General features: G+C 40.6%; 1 protein-coding gene across 1 annotated transcript in view; it reads right to left on the bottom strand.

The window, feature by feature from the left end:
* LOC116287091 (dedicator of cytokinesis protein 1) overlaps positions 1 to 20301 on the bottom strand; it is a 30343-nt gene that overhangs the window by 7515 nt on the left and 2527 nt on the right. The window contains exons 6-45 of the mRNA XM_031693698.2: positions 19655 to 19803; positions 18616 to 18703; positions 18499 to 18543; positions 17797 to 17945; positions 17253 to 17334; positions 16580 to 16643; positions 16367 to 16438; positions 15755 to 15830; positions 15249 to 15328; positions 14797 to 14840; positions 14628 to 14709; positions 14440 to 14493; positions 13914 to 13984; positions 13731 to 13829; positions 12841 to 12913; positions 12655 to 12758; positions 11989 to 12157; positions 11637 to 11734; positions 11393 to 11476; positions 11083 to 11183; positions 10911 to 11007; positions 10310 to 10471; positions 10155 to 10225; positions 9779 to 9885; positions 9046 to 9173; positions 8654 to 8740; positions 8401 to 8499; positions 7914 to 8008; positions 7755 to 7833; positions 7449 to 7549; positions 7295 to 7353; positions 5006 to 5077; positions 4768 to 4844; positions 4381 to 4466; positions 3532 to 3691; positions 2865 to 2905; positions 2219 to 2309; positions 1227 to 1337; positions 555 to 644; positions 25 to 129 (exon numbers count right to left, since the gene is read on the bottom strand). Coding sequence (XP_031549558.1) covers positions 25 to 129; positions 555 to 644; positions 1227 to 1337; positions 2219 to 2309; positions 2865 to 2905; positions 3532 to 3691; positions 4381 to 4466; positions 4768 to 4844; positions 5006 to 5077; positions 7295 to 7353; positions 7449 to 7549; positions 7755 to 7833; positions 7914 to 8008; positions 8401 to 8499; positions 8654 to 8740; positions 9046 to 9173; positions 9779 to 9885; positions 10155 to 10225; positions 10310 to 10471; positions 10911 to 11007; positions 11083 to 11183; positions 11393 to 11476; positions 11637 to 11734; positions 11989 to 12157; positions 12655 to 12758; positions 12841 to 12913; positions 13731 to 13829; positions 13914 to 13984; positions 14440 to 14493; positions 14628 to 14709; positions 14797 to 14840; positions 15249 to 15328; positions 15755 to 15830; positions 16367 to 16438; positions 16580 to 16643; positions 17253 to 17334; positions 17797 to 17945; positions 18499 to 18543; positions 18616 to 18703; positions 19655 to 19803 — 3702 coding nt within the window. The remainder of the gene's footprint in view (positions 1 to 24; positions 130 to 554; positions 645 to 1226; positions 1338 to 2218; positions 2310 to 2864; positions 2906 to 3531; positions 3692 to 4380; positions 4467 to 4767; positions 4845 to 5005; positions 5078 to 7294; positions 7354 to 7448; positions 7550 to 7754; positions 7834 to 7913; positions 8009 to 8400; positions 8500 to 8653; positions 8741 to 9045; positions 9174 to 9778; positions 9886 to 10154; positions 10226 to 10309; positions 10472 to 10910; positions 11008 to 11082; positions 11184 to 11392; positions 11477 to 11636; positions 11735 to 11988; positions 12158 to 12654; positions 12759 to 12840; positions 12914 to 13730; positions 13830 to 13913; positions 13985 to 14439; positions 14494 to 14627; positions 14710 to 14796; positions 14841 to 15248; positions 15329 to 15754; positions 15831 to 16366; positions 16439 to 16579; positions 16644 to 17252; positions 17335 to 17796; positions 17946 to 18498; positions 18544 to 18615; positions 18704 to 19654; positions 19804 to 20301) is intronic.

Here is a 20301-nt window from a genome sequence, read left to right as displayed (position 1 = left end):
CGTCAGATATAAAAACAGTCTTACCTTAAGGAAAGTAGGGAATCCTTTCCCGTAGAAAGCCACTCTGAAATACTCTGGTTCACCGCGTACTTGAGTGATGATATTATCGTAAAACTTCGCTTGTTGTTTCTTCAAAACAGATATAATATAAACATTTATTTAATTATATTTATAACTATTCATAATTATTTCTCTTATCAATTTTTTTATGAAAAAAACTATAAAAACTATAAAAACTAAGGTAAAAAAACTAAGGTCACTATTTATATTTTTCATGATTTTTTATTTTAAAAAATGAAAAAAACCTAAAACTATCCTAAAAATCGTGAAACAGTCACGTGACGTTCCAAAGTTCTTCGTCACGTCATACATCAAAATTAGGGGTCGATCACGTGATCTGATAAAGGATATTGCCAATGGATTCCTAGTCTCCTCCACAGCCGTCATTAGTTTCGCGCCCTCTCCACTTAGTTAGCCCGTGAGGGTATGGGACCGAAACTAATGACGGCCGCGGAGAAGACTAATGGTTCCATAGAAGACTGGGGTATGCTTACAAGAAGCTCGCTTAGTTTGATGTACTCAAACGTTTGCTCTTCGTATTGCTTGGCCAGCTCCTTGCACATCGAGATGGCTTCTTCCCAACTCTAAAAAAATAAAACAAAATTTTACTTCTAAATTTTGAATCCATTGCTTATGTAAACACTTTGGGATTGATGTCCGATTATCGAAACGTCGACGGCCAATCTAGTTGTCGTAAATTTTATAATTAAATGCTGAAGCAAATGTTTAGTTAGAACTTTGATTGCTTATTAAATCATTCCAAAAGCGAAAAACATGCTAGAAGGGGTCCTAATATGAAGCCTTGTGGAATACCCGATCGACAATTTTTAATTCTGAAATCGTTAAATATACTATGAAAGAGCATGAAGGTATTTACCCAAAGAAGGTACACGTGGCCTGAAATTGCGAAAAATTTCATACCCGTCGCTTTAAGAGTTTTATTATCATTAGTTTTGATGCTCACAGGGGATACACTAGATAACTAATAATGGACTTGAGAACTTCAAACAGTCACAGTTTCATCTCTTGTGAGCATCGTTAAGCTGGAGTTTGTACAAAAAAAATTCTACTCGTTTGACATGAAATATTTCCCACGATCCCCAGCGGTCTCAGTTTAGGTGACTAGTTTAATTGAAATACGTTTATACTGATTAGATATTCAGTACCTTTCCCTTATCAAAGTACAAGATAATGTCTTTGTAAAGCAATTCTTTCAATTGACGTTGCGTCTCTGCTATGTACTTCCCTTGACCTGAGAATACCTGTTCGTCTGACCACTGAAATGCAACAGCAATAAACAGGCAATAGTTATAAATGGAAGGCATACATGTTGCAAAAAAACGAATGCAGGTGTGTGGAGGTAATTCAGAATCATGGGTGGCGCAAGTACACTCGACTCTCACCTCTGTGTCTCGGGTTTGATTCCAAGACTAGATATTACATGTGAGTCGATCACCCCAGAGGTTGTTTCAGGGTTCGATCTGCGAGTAAGCCATGCCCTGACTTAGGTCAGCCCAGAGGTTGTTTCAGGGTTCAATCCGTGAGTTAGCCGTGCCCTGACTTAGATCAGGCCAGAGGTTGTTTCAGGGTTTAATCTGTGAGTTATCCATGCCCTGACTTAGATCAGGCCAGAGGTTGTTTCAGGGTTCAATCTATGAGTTAGCCATGCCCTGACTTAGATCAGCCCAGAGGTTGTTTCAGGGTTCGATCTGTGAGTTAGTCATGCGCTGACTTAGATCAGCCAGCCCAGAGGTTGTTTCTGTGTTCAATCTGTGAGTTAGCCTTGCCCTGACCTAGATCAGCCCAGAGGTTGTTTCAGGGTTCGATCTGTGAGTTAGTCATGCGCTGACTTAGATCAGCCAGCCCAGAGGTTGTTTCAGGGTTCGATCTGTGAGTTAGCCGTGCTCTGACTTAGATCAGCCCAGAGGTTGTTTTAGGGTTCAATCTGTGAGATAGCCTTGCCTTGACTTAGATCAGCCCAGAGGTTGTTTCAGGGTTTGATCTCTGAGTTAGCCTATTATTCCCTCAGAGGTTGTTTCAAGATTCGATATATTAATTAGCCGTGCCCTGACTTAGATCAGCCCAGACTCGAGGTTGTTTCAGGGTATCAATAATATTTGAAGGGGTTGAAGGGTACTGTGGTTTATGGTGTCCTCACCTCCAACAGGTCAGCGTGTAACCGCAGAGTGTAGGCAGCCTCAGTAAAGTTATCAACAGACAAGTGCAGATCGCAGAGTTTGTAGACATATCTGAACAAAATCACAACACGAACGATAAGAGTATATTAATATAACACGAGCAAATACGTCCTTTTATTTTAGGCATAATGTTTCCCCATTTCAGACCACGTGTCATTCTCTCGAGAATAAAATTCTTTGGTTGAGCTGTATCTATATTCATGCATCTTCTAATGACAACATAAAACAAAGAAATGAGACTCTAGAGAATGACACATGGTCTGAAATGGGAAAGCATTACTCCCGAGATATAAGGGTCTATTGCTGGTTTTCAATCATTCCCAAGAGAATGAAATAACAAAAGACACGGCAGCCATGTTGGATGATACATGTATAACAAAAGAGACTAATGATGAATCTTATTAAATTTATCCAAGATGGCGGCTGTATAAACCATTAATTTCAGGTGGTTTAGTTTGCGCCTTCGTGTTCTTACGATAGAAAAAGTATTGAAATTGAACGGTAATTCAATTAAAATGTTAGTGAATTCTTATGAAATGTGCCGCGCATGCGTAAACGTTTCTCTATGGCACGTATAATGCCAACACTGCGCATGTGCGATCTTACCGTATGAACATCTCCTCTCTCCTGATGTTTTTGTAAAAATTCTAAAGACAGAAAAAAAGAGTTATTGAGGGCAGTACGATCCCATCCATCCTGTCCCTGAACACATTTGAATTGTCTTAAACATTTTTTTTATTTCTAAATTTGAGTACTTCATTATGAGGTTATGAGGTTCTACATTTTCTAAACTTTCTTTTACGCATTCTTTGTCAAGTATCTTTTAGGAACTATTTTCTCCTTAACTACCGACCTAAACCCTTAAAGATGTACGTTATATACAATAGCTGTGCATTATTGTTGTTTTATTTTTTTAAATTTGAAAAACTCAAATCACTGTTTCTGTTCTTTATGAACAAGAGTCCGATGTACCTGTCATTTAATAGAGCGTTTTCACTCACGTGAGAAGGCAGCCATAAACAACAAAAACTTACTGCAGAGTGTTTGCATAAAAATAGAGTTCAATTCTCGGAGGATAGAAAATGTATTGTTTTGTTACCCCATAATGGCCGCTGTGACGTCACGCGAAAACGCTCTATATGGTTATGAGCAACTAAAAGTGTTCCTTTAAGTCCCTGAATAACACTTAATAAATCTTAGCCTTCATCAATATTCACTCCATTTTGTTTGTTGTAAGAATTCAAAGACAAAAAAGAATATTCGGCTTACTTACCAGTACATTTACAGTACAACTCATTCTGTTATCAATGTTGTCATCACCTTGTACCACGGTACGATAATCCAGCAGTCTTTCCATGAGCTTAGTAACGCCCTCGACAAACAACTGCCCTTGGCTACTGAGTTGGGGGTGACTTACAAACAAATCACCCAGCCTGTATGAAACAATAACGAAAATTGAGGATATTAAAACACTGAGATGAAGAACTGTGAAAGATAAAGGAAAAAGGAAAATCATTGTCTGAGAAAAATAATAAATGTGGTCAGTGGGCGTGCAGATGGTCGCCTTTTTCGAAGGACGTATGTTACGTCATTATGGAATTCGCCCTATCGCATCAGCCCTTGTCTTGTGGTACCATTTGTTCCAATTGCAAATAGGAAGAAAAACAGATGTTTTAATTATATTGAAGTGGAAAGTGTTACGTCACCAATTATTAATCAGAGTAACTTAAGATAATAATAATAATAATAATAATAATAATAATAATAATATTTATTTAGACACGATAAGTTATACAGCGTTCCTGATGTGGTCGTCAAGACTTAGATGGCGTCAACTCCAAAATTCAATATGTGCATTATAATTTATTGGTTTGTTTTATTGTTATTGTTTTTGATTTCGTTTCTTTTGTTCGTTTTTTGTCTTCGATTTGAGTATTTTTCACATAAAAAGAAAACTTTATGAAAGAAGACAAGATTGGAACAACGTCTGACTCAGAAAAATCTGAGCCCCAGACGGGAATCGAACTCATGACTGCAGACATAAAAATATCAATTACGTCATAAAGCGACTAAACCAATCAGATAGCCAATCAGAATGCAGTCTAGGATCACGTGTACTAACGTCTTTTGGAAGAGTTCTTTGTATTCTTCATCTCCTTTGCCACCTTCAACCAGCACATCAAGCTTGCGGAACATTTCTGTCTCCACCTGAAAACAAGACCGGCAGGAATATCAAATTTTCGTTGTCCCACCGCATTTTTTTAAATATAACTCACTCTTAACAAATCGTTAACCTGACAAGTTCTGGAAGATCACGTGTCGTAATGCTAGGTTTTAATCAGCTGATCAAAGTCTCTGAATCTAATTATCTGCTCCACATGGTGGTCAAGCACTAACCACCATGTGCTGTTAACCAGAAAGAATTATGTATTGAAAACTTGTGATTCAGCTGATGAACACTCCGCACGAGACAGGAAATGACGTCATGTGAAACCCAGCAATTACTTACATTAACGAATCCCCCAGAAGTTCGGTATTCTACTTCAATCATGTCGAAAAATATTGGGATTGTTGCCTTCCTGAGATCTATAAAGAGAGGCAGGTGAAATGAGTATAAAGGTCATTGTTTGAGGAAGATAAGTTACAACTATCGCTCCCCGTAAGGGACTCTTCCAGGAAATTGTAAAAGTGCGATTATAATTATGGTATATGTAGATGTGTAGTGAGTATACTTAAAGTATGAGTACCTTTCTGTGGTAGTAGAGTCATTTCCAGGAAAGGTCCAACAAGACCAGGTATGAACTTGGTCTTATGTGCTCCTAGAAATAATAATGATCATAATTAGCATCATCATCATCATCATCATCATCATCGTGCATCATCAGCATGTATCATCATCACCATCATCATCATCATCATCATCGTGCATCATCATCGTGCATCATCATCGTGCATCATCATCACCATCATCATCATCATCATCATCGTGCATCATCATCATCATCATCATCATCGTGCATCATCAGCATGCATCATCATCATCATCATCATCATCGTGCATCATCAGCATGTATCATCATCATCATCATCATCATCGTGCATCATCAGCATGTATCATCATCATTAACACCAGCAGAAGCACCACCAGCCACAGCACCACCAGCAGCAGCACCAGCAGCAGCGCCAGCAGCAGCAGCACCACCAGCAACAGCACCACCAGCAGCAGCGGCAGGGACAGCACCACCAGCAGCAGCACCACCAGCAACAGCACCACCAGCAACAGCACCACCAGCAGCGGCAGGAACAGCACCACCAGCACCAGCACCACCAGCAACAGCACCACCAGCAGCAGCAGCAGGAACAGCACCACCAGCAGCAGCACCAGCAGCAGCACCAGCAGCAGCGCCAGCAGCAGCAGCACCAGCCACAGCACCACCAGCACCAGCAGCAGGAACAGCACCACCAGCAGCAGCACCAGCAGCAGGAACACCAGCAGCAGCAGGAACACCAGCAGCAGCAGCAGCAGGAACAGCACCACCAGCAGCAGCACCAGCAGCAGCCCCAGCAGCAGCAACAACAGCAGCAGCAGCAGCAGGAACACCAGCAGCAACAACACCACCAGCAGCCAGCAGCAGCAGGAACGCGAGCAGCCAGCAGCAGCAGGAACACCAGCAGCAGCAACACCAGCAGCAGCAGAGCAGCACCAGCACCAGCAGGAGGACCACCACCAGCAGCAGCAGCAGGAACACCAGAAGCCAGCAGCAGCAGGAACACCAGCAGCAACACCACCAGCAGCAGCAGAGCAGCACCAGCACCAGCAGCAGCACCAGCAGCAGCCCCAGCAGCAGCAACACCAGCAACAACAGCAGCAGCAGCAGCAGGAACACGAGCAGCAACAACACCAGCAGCCAGCAGCAGCAGGAACGCCAGCAGCCAGCAGCAGCAGGAACACCAGCAGCAGCAACACCAACAGCAGCAGAGCAGCACCAGCACCAGCAGGAGGACCACCACCAGCAGCAGCAGCAGGAACACCAGAAGCCAGCAGCAGCAGGAACACCAGCAGCAACACCACCAGCAGCAGCAGAGCAGCACCAGCACCAGCAGCAGCCCCAGCAGCAGCAACACGAGCAACAACAGCAGCACCACCAGCAGCAGCACCAGCAGCAGCAGCAGCACCAGCAGGAGAGCAGCACGAGCACCAGCAGCGGCAGCAGCACCAGCAGCAGAGCAGCACCAGGAACACCAGCAGGAGCACGAGCAGCACCACCAGCACCAGCAGCAGCACCACCAGCAGCAGCACCAGCAGCAGCAGCACCACCAGCAGCAGCAGCAGCACCAGCAGCAGAGCAGCACCAGGAACACCAGAAGCAGCACCACCAGCAGCAGCACCAGCAGCAGCAGGAACACCAGCAGCAGCACCAGCAGCAGAGCAGCACGAGCACCAGCAGCAGCACCACCAGCAGAGCAGCACCAGCACCAGCAGCACCACCAGCAGCAGCAGAGCAGCACCAGCACCACCAGCAGCAGCAGAGCAGCACCAGCAACAGCAGAACCAGCAGCAGCAGCAGAGCAGCACCAGCACCAGCAGCACCACCAGCACCAGCAGCAGCAGCACCACCAGCAGCAGCAGCAGCACCAGCACCAGCAGCACCACCAGCACCAGCAGCAGCAGCACCACCAGCAGCAGCAGCAGCACCAGCAGCAGTAGCAGCACCAGGAACACCAGAAGCAGCACCACCAGCAGCAGGACCAGCAGCAGCAGGAACACCAGCAGCAGCACCACCAGCAGAGCAGCACGAGCACCAGCAGCAGCACCACCAGCATAGCAGCACCAGCACCAGCAGCAGCATCACCACCACCAGCAGAGTCAGCACCAGCACCATCATCACCACCATCATCATCACCATCATCATATCATCACCATCACCACCATCATCATCACCATCACCATCATATCATCACCATCACCATCATCACCACCATCATCATCATGTCATCACCATCACCACCACCACCAGGTGTTTGACAGATCTTACCCAGATGGTGCCACATGCTGTTGATCTTCAGTCCAATGATCATGCGCATATCGGAGTACCTACAAACACAAGTGAATAAATGAAAAGAGATAAAATTTAAATAGGAAAAATGGGAAAATGGGAAAATGGGAAAACAAAAAGCACGGTAACTTACTTTTCAAGAATTTTGTCTTTCTTCGCCGAGCTAAAGTTTTCAAGTTGTAAAGATTCTTGTGTGATGAAGGCGACTGACAAATGAAAAAAGTTGTTCCAAAGCTGAAATTTAAAAAACAACAATTTCATTATACAATAATGATTTCTATCATAACGCTTCTAAGGCTGATTTTGTATGACAAAAAAGCTTCCTCGTCAAGCTATCCCGAGGTGTCCCTCTTGATATGGGTGGTAAGATGGTGATGAAGCCTGTACAGATCAGGTCGCTGCACATCAATAGATGAACTAGGTATGTAATGTACCTTACCTGAACTTCAAAATCATCACCACGTAAAAACATGGTGAGAAGAGCTTCTGAGAAATGTTGGATAGCGTTCAAGATCACCCTGCAGGTCGAAAAAGGATTATATAGTAAAATATAGTAAGAATAAACATGGTAGAATTAGAGAATGTGTTCTTGGCTTACCCATTTTGAACCATGGTCATAACCATCCAGTCCCTTGGATAAACATTATTGCTGACAAACTCGCCAAACAACAGAAACAGTTCCACCAGAAAATCCTAAAGAAAAAGAGTTATTTCGTTCATTTATTTATCTAAAGGCGCGCACACACGGTACAAGATTACGCGCAATATTTCTGGCAATGTCGTTTTCTACTGCAGTAACATTACGTGCAACAAATTGCGCGGCGTGACGACCGTGTCGCGTTACATGGCTCGCAACATCGATTGCCTGTAACATTGCGCGCAATATTTCAGGCAATGCTGCTGAAGTAGGTTCGTTTTCTACTTCAGTAACATTACGTGCAACAAATTGCGTTGTGTGACGACTGTCTCCGTGACATGACTCGCAGCATCGATTGCTTGTAACATTGCGCGCAATGTTGCACCTGTGCCCGTAGCTAAGCAACAGGTTTTGATGATAAACATATCTAGAGCTCAGCGCAACTTACCCTGAGTTCTTCTTTAGACATGAAGTTGTTGACGTATTTTCGATAGTGTTCTTCATCCATCAGTTGAAGCATGGCCGTCAAACATGCCACATAGTTCCCCTGGAGAAATACGAAAATCAGTGAGCGGTTTTATGATAATTCCATGATCCACCCATGATTAATTGTATTTGAACAAAAATTTAAATACAATTAATTTTGGGTGGATCATGGAATTAGCTTCATGGGTATCGTACAACTAAGGTGAAACACTCACCACTACAGGCTGATGTCTTATGACAACTTTGACAACCACACGAAGCAGGGATGTTACCAGGAATAAAACGTCTTCGTGTGTCAAGCCCTAAAAAATTAAGTCTTGGTTATAAGATTGTTCTCATTACCTGAAACTAATATCTTGGTTTAGTATGTGGAGGGGTGTTTTCAGGTCAATAGACCTAAATCGTTTTGGTGCAATGTTTTCCCATTTCAGAACCGCGTGTCGTTCTCTTGAGAATGCGATTCTTTGTTTAGTTTTGTCCATGTTCGTATCTTCTTTCTTCGTATCTGACCAGGATATTACTCAAGATATCAATACAGGTCTTTATCTCTTATGAGGAGGGAGGGGAGGGGAGGGGAGGGGAGGTGTTTTTTAGGTCAGCTTCTTACCACATCTCGTCTCATCAGGGTGACCAGGATATTACTCAAGATATCAATGCAGATCTTTATCTCTTCACTCTTCTCCATCTCTTTACTCAGCTGACTCACAACCATAGGCAGAATAACACATCGCGAGTCTAAAATAAATTAAATTAGCTGAATGAATCATTAGACTTAAGCGTAAAAAAGGAGCCATGCCACGCGAATCTCAAATGGTTTTTTCCTGTCTTATAGAGAAACTTGGAAATGAAAAAAATTGGAAATGACTTGAAACTTGTTTAAACTTATTTATATTAGTAGCCAAGCAACATATTTCTTCACAGTCAAAAGTGGCGGGAAAAATTATCAATTTTATTCAGCATCTAAATTGTGAGTAAATGACGTCATTTACACAACCCCATTTTTTTTTCTTTTAACCCAAAATATCTCAACAGCGAATGGCTCCAAGGCTAAAATTTTCACTTATCTGATTTTCATAATCATAATTGAGTCATATTATCCTCGAATACTTCAATTATTTGGACTTTCAAAAATCGGGGCGTTTTCGGGGCGTGCCCATTTAAACCAATAGAGATTTTAAGTGTGACGTCATTCGTATGGAAAAACGGCTTCTTTCGGTCCAAAACGAAAAGCAGCTCAATCTTCTTACTTCTTACTAATACTCTGATTGGTTCGGAGGGTGTGCATTATTAGAGCACAAAGCACTTGTGCACGCATTCTATTTCGTCTCTCATGTGTATACCTTCATTCTCAAATAGCGGGCTTTTGATCATATTTTGAATGCAGTCCATTTTCTGAGATGTCAATCGTTTCTCTGGAATCTTCTCAATGAATTCTCTGGCGTAGTAGCTGCAAGATAGATAAGGGATAATTATAAAAGTTAAATCTTGAATACTGACGATGAAGTTGTTGATGGTGATGGAGATGACGAGGTTTATGATGATGATAAGTGAAGGTAGTAATGATGAAGGTGCGCGGATGATGAAGATTATGATGATGCTGATGGTGATGATGATGATGATGGTCATGATCGTAATGCTGATGACGATGACAATGTTGATGATGATAACATACGGTAATCACTTTCAACAACACTAGAAAACGAGGTTTTATTTTACCCAAGTTCCTTGGCATCAAAAACTCTCAACAAATCAGCGAACGAAGCGGGAAAATACTTCAAAGCAGCACCCTGGGGAAAAAATAATGAAACTTAGAGTCTTTACTTGTGTAATATGCCGGGAGACAGATAAGAGAATGATTGATAATAAGATACCTGAATAAGAAGAGTCTCATTTTTGGTGTTCTCCATCAGCTGTACCAGAGCCTGAAACAAACTGCGCATGTCATCCTGGAACTCGTTTTTGCCCTTACCGCTGACCGCTCTTTCGTACAGGAGTCGAGAATGGACTATGAACTTGAAGATGTACTCCATACCCTGTGAGACGAAATCGAGAATATCCAGAGAGTTGAGCTATTGAAATGAGCGACTGAGACGAGTGATTGAAATGGAAGATGAAGGAGATGTTAGTTCTCGGATGGTGTCATCTGTCGGACCAACTTTATCACCATCCTCATCACCTTCTAAAACCCCCTCACAACCACCACCAACACCATCATCATTGTCACCACTACCATCATCATCACTACTAACAGGACCGCCCCCATTATCATCATCAACAACATCACCATTGTTATCTCCATTATCATAACCATCACCATCACCACCACCATCACCATCACCATCACCATCACCATTCCATCATCATCATTAAGGAACTCAGTTAATCACCATCACCACTACACAACAACAACTAAAATGTCCCCCCCCCCCCCCCCCCCCTACCACGTTACTACCACCACCAAGCCTTCCTTACCTTCATTGCCTTGAGTACTTGATCCAATTTATTCCTGTCCGACCCTTGTTTCTTGCCCGCGCATTCGATGTATTCCTTCAGCACATTTATAAGAGTACTGGAATCATAGTCAATAAGTATATAAGCTTTTAGAATGCTTTTAATGTGTTCATTTATACAAGATACTACTAACCCGTAGACCTTGATAGCTCCAAACCGTGTCTCGATATAAGCATCCAGAACAGGTCTGAAGTGATGGTACTTCTTGTCAGCCAGAAGGTTTATCGTAAACACCTGAAGAATGATGCCAGATTGAGAATTAATACACAGGAAACCCAATACTCTAAAGCTGTTATCATTATTATCAGCAGTGTTAAAAACGACCCTACTGAGAGATGGAAGGATGTTGGAGAAAATAAAAGAGAATGCAAAACGTGGGTCAGTCCCATGCTCCACACAGCATACCAAGCAACAGGAAGCCCAATAGCAGAAACATAACCTACCAAAGCATCAAACACAAGTTTGTCGTATTTTTTAGCGTTCTCAGTCAGGATGGCAAAAAGAGCGTCGAACGTGTCTGTCAAAAACTGGAATGAAAAATGACAAATTAAAGCAAGAGCAATGTTCCCAATATTTAACCATTCATTTGTAACTTATTTTCCTCTAGTGTCTTATTTTCCTCTTTCCAGCCTGGTTTTTTGGCCTTTCCTAGTATAACCTCGACTAGCCTTACATTATATTTGATACCTTAACGATTTCTTCCCCACTGACTTTCATGACAGTGACCAAAATATCCTTTAACTTGCCAGGCATCACTCTCCACTTGAGCAGACCAAGAAGATCCACTGTATATCAAAAATATATACAAAGAAACTATACGACATGCAAAAAAACAATAACCAAAAAAATATCACAGTCATTGAAACATTTCTCCTTCCGCTCCTCTCTCCCTTTCCTCTCGCCCTCTCTCCCCTCTGCCTCAGGTTAGGAAGTTCCTCCCAAATCCCCTCCCGTCCCCCATGCCCTTCCCCTCCCCCTCCCCTTCCCCTCCCCCTCCCTCTAAGGAGGTGCGAAATTTTCTCTTCGGTTCTTGACTTACGGTTTTGGGTGAGTTTGGTTGAACACAGCAAACACTTGATGGAGAACTTGTCAGTTGCGTAAGCCACAGAACCCGCCATTCCTTTGGCGGGAGGTGTCATCAGTGTTTGCTCGAGTTTTAGCGAAGCTAGTTTGAGATATGTTGAAGATTCTACCTTTTTCAAGTCACACTAAAAATACCAGTAACAAAACGTTTTTAGTAAATTATTTTCATGGTGGTGGAAATATTTTTCGACAAAACCACATCGATGAACCTTCCGATAGTCAACAGACGATGGTTAAAAGACGATGCCCTCATGACAGCCCAACAATAGCTTTCCGAAGGTCAACCGAACGTTTTCGATATTTAACCGACACTCTTACGACAATCTAACGACATCATCATAAAAATCCTACGAAAGTCAACAAAATGACAAGCATCCTAATATTGAGGAGCAAACCAGTATGAAGCCGATAGCCATATTCTCACGTCAAATTTTTGACTGACGATGTTCCAACAACACTTACCAACCCCCGACATTCCCACGACAAACTTCCGACAATCCTCCGACAATCCCACGACAATCCTCCGACAACCCTCCGACAATCCCACGACAAACCTCTGACAATCCCACGAAAACCCTCCGACAATCCAACGACAATCCTACGACAAGACCAATTCACTTACTTTGTACACCATCAACTCATGGCAGCCATCAGACAGTGTAGTTCCATCCCGATTCATTAATCGCAAGAAAGCAAAAGCGAATATCTTCTGGGACTTGTCCTTATCTGAAAGAAAAGAATGACAATAACATCAACAATGAACGCACTTGTAAGACCACTTTTTGTGTCATGAGTTCCTAATCCTTACCTTCAATGCTTGATCTGTGTTTGAAAGTGAACCGTAGATGGGAAGTATAAAACTGTTCAATGGGAACCACGACCTGAAAATAACATAACAAAACAAACATTATTAATCAGAAGGCTTTTTGTCATGAATTGTCATGTGCATGGGGCTCACTATCTGGGATACCTGAGGATGCTAGTACTTTCATCTACATCTACATTTATTAAAGTCCATCAAAGGGGATACCCATCACTGATATACTATCACGTGACTATATCACACAGGTATCCCAAGGATATAATAAAAGTACTTTCAGTCTTGTCCTAAAAGCTGGTAATAGACCCCATGGATGTGACATCAATGCAGCTCAATAGCAGTTATTATGCAAATGAGATGCAATTGACACAACAAGCATTGTAGCGACCCGATAGCATCACTCGTATGATTCCTAAAACAAAAGAATTTCTCATTGGGGGCTCAACTCTAATAACAGCTATTTGGAGGATAAGACATGACAAAAGAATTTCAATCTCCTGAGAAGTGGAAACCTATTAGTCTATTAGTATGTCCTCCAAATCAAGGTGTAATCCGAGGTACTGCAAGCGGTCTGTACAGTATTTTAAAATACGTTTTGGCTACTAATTTGCTGCATCGATTCTCACTCCTACAAAACCCACTCTATTTCTCCTGCACCAATAGTCCCTTTCACAGTTCCCTGCGTCATCTTGAAAGGTAGCCGTGCCTTTGCATCGAAGTGAGTTGGTGAGCTTGCAATGATAGAGACCTGGTTTTAACACCTTGGACAATTATTCCCATGTCTCTATCACTGCAAGCTCACCGACTCGTTTCAATGCAAAGGCACGGCTACCTTTAAAGATGGTGCAGGGAACTATGAAGGAGACTATTCTACTCACCTTGACAGGTTCATTCCACTCAGGCTTGGCGTTGTGGTAGAATATAACAGAACGATATTCACTGATAAGCTGCTCCCCTGCACCGTAACTGATAACATTCTAAAAATGGAATTACAAAAATAATGATAAACAGCTCCAAAGACATAAGATAGCTGAGTGGGTAATTGATAATTGACTCAGTACCTCCAGAATGTTACCATCATCAGAGAGAACGTTCATGGTCACCTCGATGTTTTTATTTGCGCTTTTATGTCCTAGACAAAAACAAGAATATGTAGTGTATTATCATATCCTCAGGGCAATGTGTAGTTCCAGAAATTATCCATAGCCCCCACCGCCACCCCAAACGAAGGAATTTGGAATTTCCGAGGGCTGGGGGGAGTGGTCAGAGAATTTTCGGGGGTAGGGGGGTCTTTTCAAAAATTCAACAACTATTGAGTGATGTTTCAAAATAATCACCAGAAGCAAAAATAGAATCTGGACTTTTAGTAGTACCAAGGTGAGGTGCTGTGCTCAAGAGAAAATAGGGTCACGTGACCAGTTAGTGCAAATGTTGTATCAGTGTTGTGATAGTATCAATGTTGTATCATTTTGTTGATCATACAAGATAACTATGACTATTCGGTCACCTCAGTTTTGCAAATTTTCTCAATTCTAATTGGCTAATATTTTTTATAATATACTTTTTTCTTTTGAGAAATTTACTCACCTCTTTCGAATTCTCCATTGAAAATTGTTATGTACAGATCATTCCTGTATTCACCTGGAACAGAAAAGAATCGTTAACTTAGCACTAACATTGATGTGGGGTTCCTGTGTAGCAGATCACGTGACTACATCACACAGGTAGCCCAAGGATATAATAAATGTACTTTTCACATCAAAAGATGTACTAACCTGGCATGATTACTTCTGCAAACCCTTGTTTTCGTGCGATGGCTGTGTGTCTGTTCATCAGAAGAGGGTGTTCCTCTTGAATCTGTGGAATGAATGGCATTAAATCACAGTGTTAACTGCATCATGAGTCATTCTCTGCTCATTATGTAAGCAACAATCAGGCCATTACCTGCTGGGCATCACCTTCAAGTAGTTTGATGGAAACCCAGATACCTGAAGGAGAGAAAAACATGCACAGAAAGAGTGAATAAGCCATTTTGATGCCAGGAAAGCCACTTTGGTGTTCGTTCAGATTGCCATTCCAGTGTGCATGAATTTATTCAACTAGGAATCAAGAAACTAGCCATTCCAAGGTTGATAAAATGGATTTGCAGTTTATCGGGGATTGTTTTAGGGGACGAAATAGATGTCATCTTGGAAATAATTGTCCCTTGCAACGGTCCTACAATGCATTGTATTGCAAACTCTACCCATAGTCTGCATAACAGGGCGTACAATAAGAAAACCATTTTAGTTTATTAAAAGAAGCCTTTTGAATGTACAGGAAGCCAATAAAGTGCAGAATAAAGCCACTTTTGTGTAGAAAGATACATTCAAAGAGGAGTCCTATAGTTACTTTACCTTGTCCAGATCCTCTAACATCTGGCATTGGAGAAGATATGATTTTTTTGACAAATGCATCAAATGACTGATCTGGCATTCTGTTGTAACAAACAATTTAGTTCATCACAAAGGAGTGAATTGACAATACACTAAAAGATGCTGCTAAAGTCATTAGCAACATAATTGATTTCAAACTGCTTAACTTACATCAACATCACAACCAACATCATCACTAACATTATCATCATCATTCTCATCATCATCATTATCATCATCATTATCACAGCCACCTACCCCCCCTCCATCGATGTTGTCATCATTATCATTATCATTATCATCATCATCATTATCATCATTATCATTATCATCATCATTACCACAGCCACCTACACCCCCATCAATGTTGTCATCAATATCATTATCATTATCATCATTATTATCATTATCATTATCATCACCACAGCCAACTAACCCATCATGATCATCAACATCATTAGTAGAATACAAGCAGAAGTGTGACTTACGGAATCAAATGAAGAAAGTGTTCTTTCTCATCCTCATATTGAACATTACCAGCCAAGAAGTCACTGATATACAACACTAGTGAAATAAATGGCAATTATTTTAATAAATACATTCATACATAAATAACTCTATTCCATGTTACCAGGTCCAAGAATCAAACATGAGACCCCACAGGTTCAAGAGACAAGAACACTAACACTACACATCCCGTGATTCCCTTTGTACTAGAACACTGACTTGTAATCAGTCACATATATCCATTACCAGGGGTTTCATTGATGCTCAGGGAATGCTCCAGTAACTTTTTTGCAGCTTAAGCTACCGGGCTTAAAATAACACAGACACTGGACAATGTCCAGCCAGAACTGGGACCAGTAACGTTTAGCCAAAAATGACGTATGACTGAGCTAAAACTAATTTGGCCTGTGATAATGACTGGCAACTGATCGGCCATTATTTAAGTCCTGAACTACCATTAATAACCATTAATATCTACCATTATTAGCTAAGTAATTTGTAAAATGTTCACTTGTTCCCCAGGTTTCTCCAGCAGTTTGTGATCTTCTCCTATGTATTATTTCAAAACCTAATGAAAACCCTGCATTACCGACCTGCAATTCCAAATGTCCTCCTAATATTGTGAGATAATCGCTTGCTGTCTTGTTCTTTTAGATCCATACGACCTAGATTACAGCAAAAAATCAAAAAAAAAAAAAGATCAAATATACAAAACTCATTATCTGTGAATTTATTCCATGTCAGAATCAAGCATCAAAGTTTTCAGTTATTATAGCACATTCCATACTAAGGGAATTTTCACTTACCACATCTGACTATCTTACAGACAAGGTACATCTTGTCTCTCTTTAGATCTTTAATTCCAAGATCCTTCAACAAATAATATGAATTTTAAAACAAAACCAAAAAGCATTAAATTGTATTTTACATAGAAAATTTTATTATATATTGCTACACATGGGGTTATACCAGCTGGTTGTATTGAAGTCCTCCAGCTGATCCATCTTTGTACTAAATAAAGTTATTGATTGATTGATTGATTGATGTAAAGCAAGGATAGCCAAGAGATGAGGGCAAAACAATTGTCATCTCACGGTACCCGATTTAGGGGGAGGGGTGAGGTTACCCGGTACCCACCACCTCTGGAAGTGAAATCTTAGATTTTGTCCCCAAATATCTCCAAAGCTAAAAGCCAAATCACGGAAATGAATGGACTGTCTGTCCGCATGTATGCTAAAAAACATATTTGTGTATAGAAATTGCCACTACCGACCCCCAGAATCGAGCATTTGAACAGGTCTCTGAGGGGCGAGGGGGTATGTACCGGTACCCACCACCTTAATTTATAACTTCGGGTCCCTATGTTGGACCATTGTTTTGACCTCGCCCCCAAGAGAAATGTAATGCAATACTACTGTATATTTAAGAATTAAAAAAAGAAATAATATTCAAGGGAATTTCCAATTATGATGTACTTACAGTAAAAAGCACAGTAAGATTGTATAATTTATCGATGTCCTTCGGCATCCCAGCTTTATCCCACTCTACAAGGTATTGTTCACTATAAAAATAAATGTATTCTAAGAGAATTGTACATTTAACACAATTATTGCCTGTCTATTGTTCATTAGTATAGACCGACTTAGTAAATGGTCTATCACAAATCCTGCATTCTGATTGGCTGAGTACTGGTTTTGAACCCAAAATGATGCAAAAAAATACCTTTTTTAGACTTAATTTTAAAATTGCTTATATGCATTTATTTGACTGATAAGTAGGTTTATACTAAAACAATAAGTCCTCTTCCCCTCATGGCCTTCGAGTCAATGGCCCATTTGGCTTTTGACCTTATAGGCTATTGACTCGTAGACATTCAGGCTCTCTCTGAGCTCCCTCAGTAATGAGTCCAAGGATTGAACCCATCACCTCAGGTAGTGCTGAGAGGATACAATACCAGCGCTCACTGCCCATATTTCCAGACAAGTGAGGGAGAAGGAGACTTAAGAGTTACAGTATGTCTCACCTTATAAACCGGCCTTCAACTCCATCATACAGAGAGATGAATACCTGGGCATCATCGTTGATATTACAGACTACATTTTTAATATTGACATAAACACTGTAGGTACTGGATATACTTGTTTCTCTTCTTCTTTTCGTTTCCTCATTCCCCTGGTTCAAAAATAGAATAGAGATTATCACATGTTAAGAGGCTTATATCTTTTTTATTCACTCATTTTCCATTTAAGGTCCCATTTAGGGTCGATAAAATATGATATCATACCACTTCACTGATATCCTTTTTATGTAGAATTTTATTGATATCAAACCAAAATATATAATAATGAAGAAATAGAAAATGCATGCGCGTGCTGTGTGCTGCTATAAAGCACACAGGGATAGGTAGAACATGAGAGAAGTGTTAGGAGAAGTACGACATGTAGCAGAGTGCTTCTCGACACTACTCAAGTGTTCTGTCAATCCCCAAGTGCTTTATAACTCCACACAGCACAGCAAGCAAGTTTTTTTGTTGTTTTGTAAAATACAAGGGCACATGTGTGCTGTGTGCTCTCGTAAAGCACATGCTCCCAACCAAGAAGAATGCAAGATTTATAACATTTATTTATTTATTTATTTGTTTATATTTATAAAGTGGTACATCTATGCTTCTGTGGGAGGTATGGATATTTTCTGGAACTACACAATTAGAAAATAATAAACTTACTGGTAATCCTACAGACTGGGTTATCTTTTCTGAAGTACTTAAATGCTGGGGAGATAAAGCAAAAAGCTGTTAAAACATAGATTATGATAAATCATTATGCAATTCAAAATATCATACCCTTCTGTAGAGTTCAATCACTCCTGTTGAATCTGGATCAATTACATTGCCGTCATCATCTCTCACTACAAGATCTAATCCAATTATCCTGAAATGTGAATGAACGTTAATACTAAATTAATATGTATAAGAAAATTAGCAAGTTAACTATAATGATGATAATCATATATAATATATTATTACTATCATCATCATCATCATCATCATCATTATTATTATTATGTGAACAACAAAGTGAGAAACGATGGAACTAAATGAAAATGGTGGCGTGGGAGTGTGAGTGCTCGCCTCTCATCAATGTGACTCAAGTTTGAGTCCCAACCGGTTCGGTGTTGTATATGAGTAGAGTTGTTTGTTAGTTCTCTCCTGTGCTTCGAGGGTTTTCTGGGTTCTCTGGTTTTCCTCCCTGCGCAAAAATCAACCCCTAAATCCCAATTCAATCACAGAATGAGGGTCACAGGTTTGTTAGCCACTGGCTATTAAGTGCTACCCTCATGAAGAAAAGGACATGCTTTTTTTTAATAGGAATTTTTAGACGATATTGATGGATGATAGCTTATGAGCTGTGTCAGTGTACGAAGCATGAATGATAGGAATTATCTAAGTATGTTGAACACTCCGCAGTAAAAGAGGTGACAGTACTTACTAATGTTTAGTAACATCTGAAACATCAGTATTGAAGAAATAGAAAATGCGTACTCATGCTGTGTGTATGCAGGGATAGGTAGAACAGAATATGAGAGAAGTGTTTGGAGAAGCACATTGCATAGCGGAGTGATTCTCGACACTTCTTGAGTGTTCTGCCATCCCCAAGTGCTTTATAACTCCACACAGCACAGTGAGCAAGGTTTTTTTCTTTTATAAAATACAAGGGCACATGGGTGCTGTGTGCTCTCATAAAGCATGCGCTCCCAACCAATAAGGATGCAATATTTATAACAGTTATTTCATAATTCTTTTTTATACACAGTGTTCAATTTACTGATACTATTGAACATTAATTTTGTTAAAATAATATTTCATAGTTTGGGTTCCAAACCTGTTGCCATAGTCAACAGTTGATGTAACTTTTTGTTTGAGTTGCTTGAGTTGATCTCCTGGTAGCGTTTCAGACAGTATCTGTCTTCGCCATTCCATCAGATCCATCATTAGTTCTCTGACCGTCGTAAATAATTGATCTTCTCTTTTCTGTAGAAACAAAACATAAGAGTAAAGATTTAGAAGCACCTGTTATAAAAACGGTTTCATAAAAACATCGCTTCATAATGGTGCTGTATCAACACTGAAACATCTCACTTGTTACGGTTATTATTTTTATTATTATATGAACAAAAACTTTTTTAAAAATTTAAATGACAACCAAAGAAGACAAACAATTCAAGGAACTTTCAAACTGTATCCATATCTGATCAAAGTAGGGGCACAACTAACTCACAGAATGAACTAGATTTTAGTGTGTCTAAGGTTTTCCCAGGGGAGGAAAACCAGGGATGGCATTTACAGGAAATGCGAACACAAGACCCCTGGAGAGGTGAGAGAAAAGTGCAGTACCACTATGCCATACTTGATGAGAATAAAGGACAATGAAGAAGGTAAGCTCTATTTCTTTTTGGGAATTTTTAGAAATTTCTCTTTAAATTGTCATGGCCTTCCCATACTTTCTAGGGATAATTTCATGATTTTGCC

This window comes from Actinia tenebrosa, unplaced genomic scaffold (assembly GCF_029948245.1).
Source record: "Actinia tenebrosa isolate PJP-AT-01 unplaced genomic scaffold, QUT_ActTen_1.0 PGA_scaffold12__29_contigs__length_12842862, whole genome shotgun sequence".
Lineage (NCBI taxonomy): Eukaryota > Metazoa > Cnidaria > Anthozoa > Actiniaria > Actiniidae > Actinia > Actinia tenebrosa.
The sequence above is the reverse complement of the archived record's forward strand: the minus strand, read 5'-3'. Positions and strand labels throughout refer to the sequence as shown.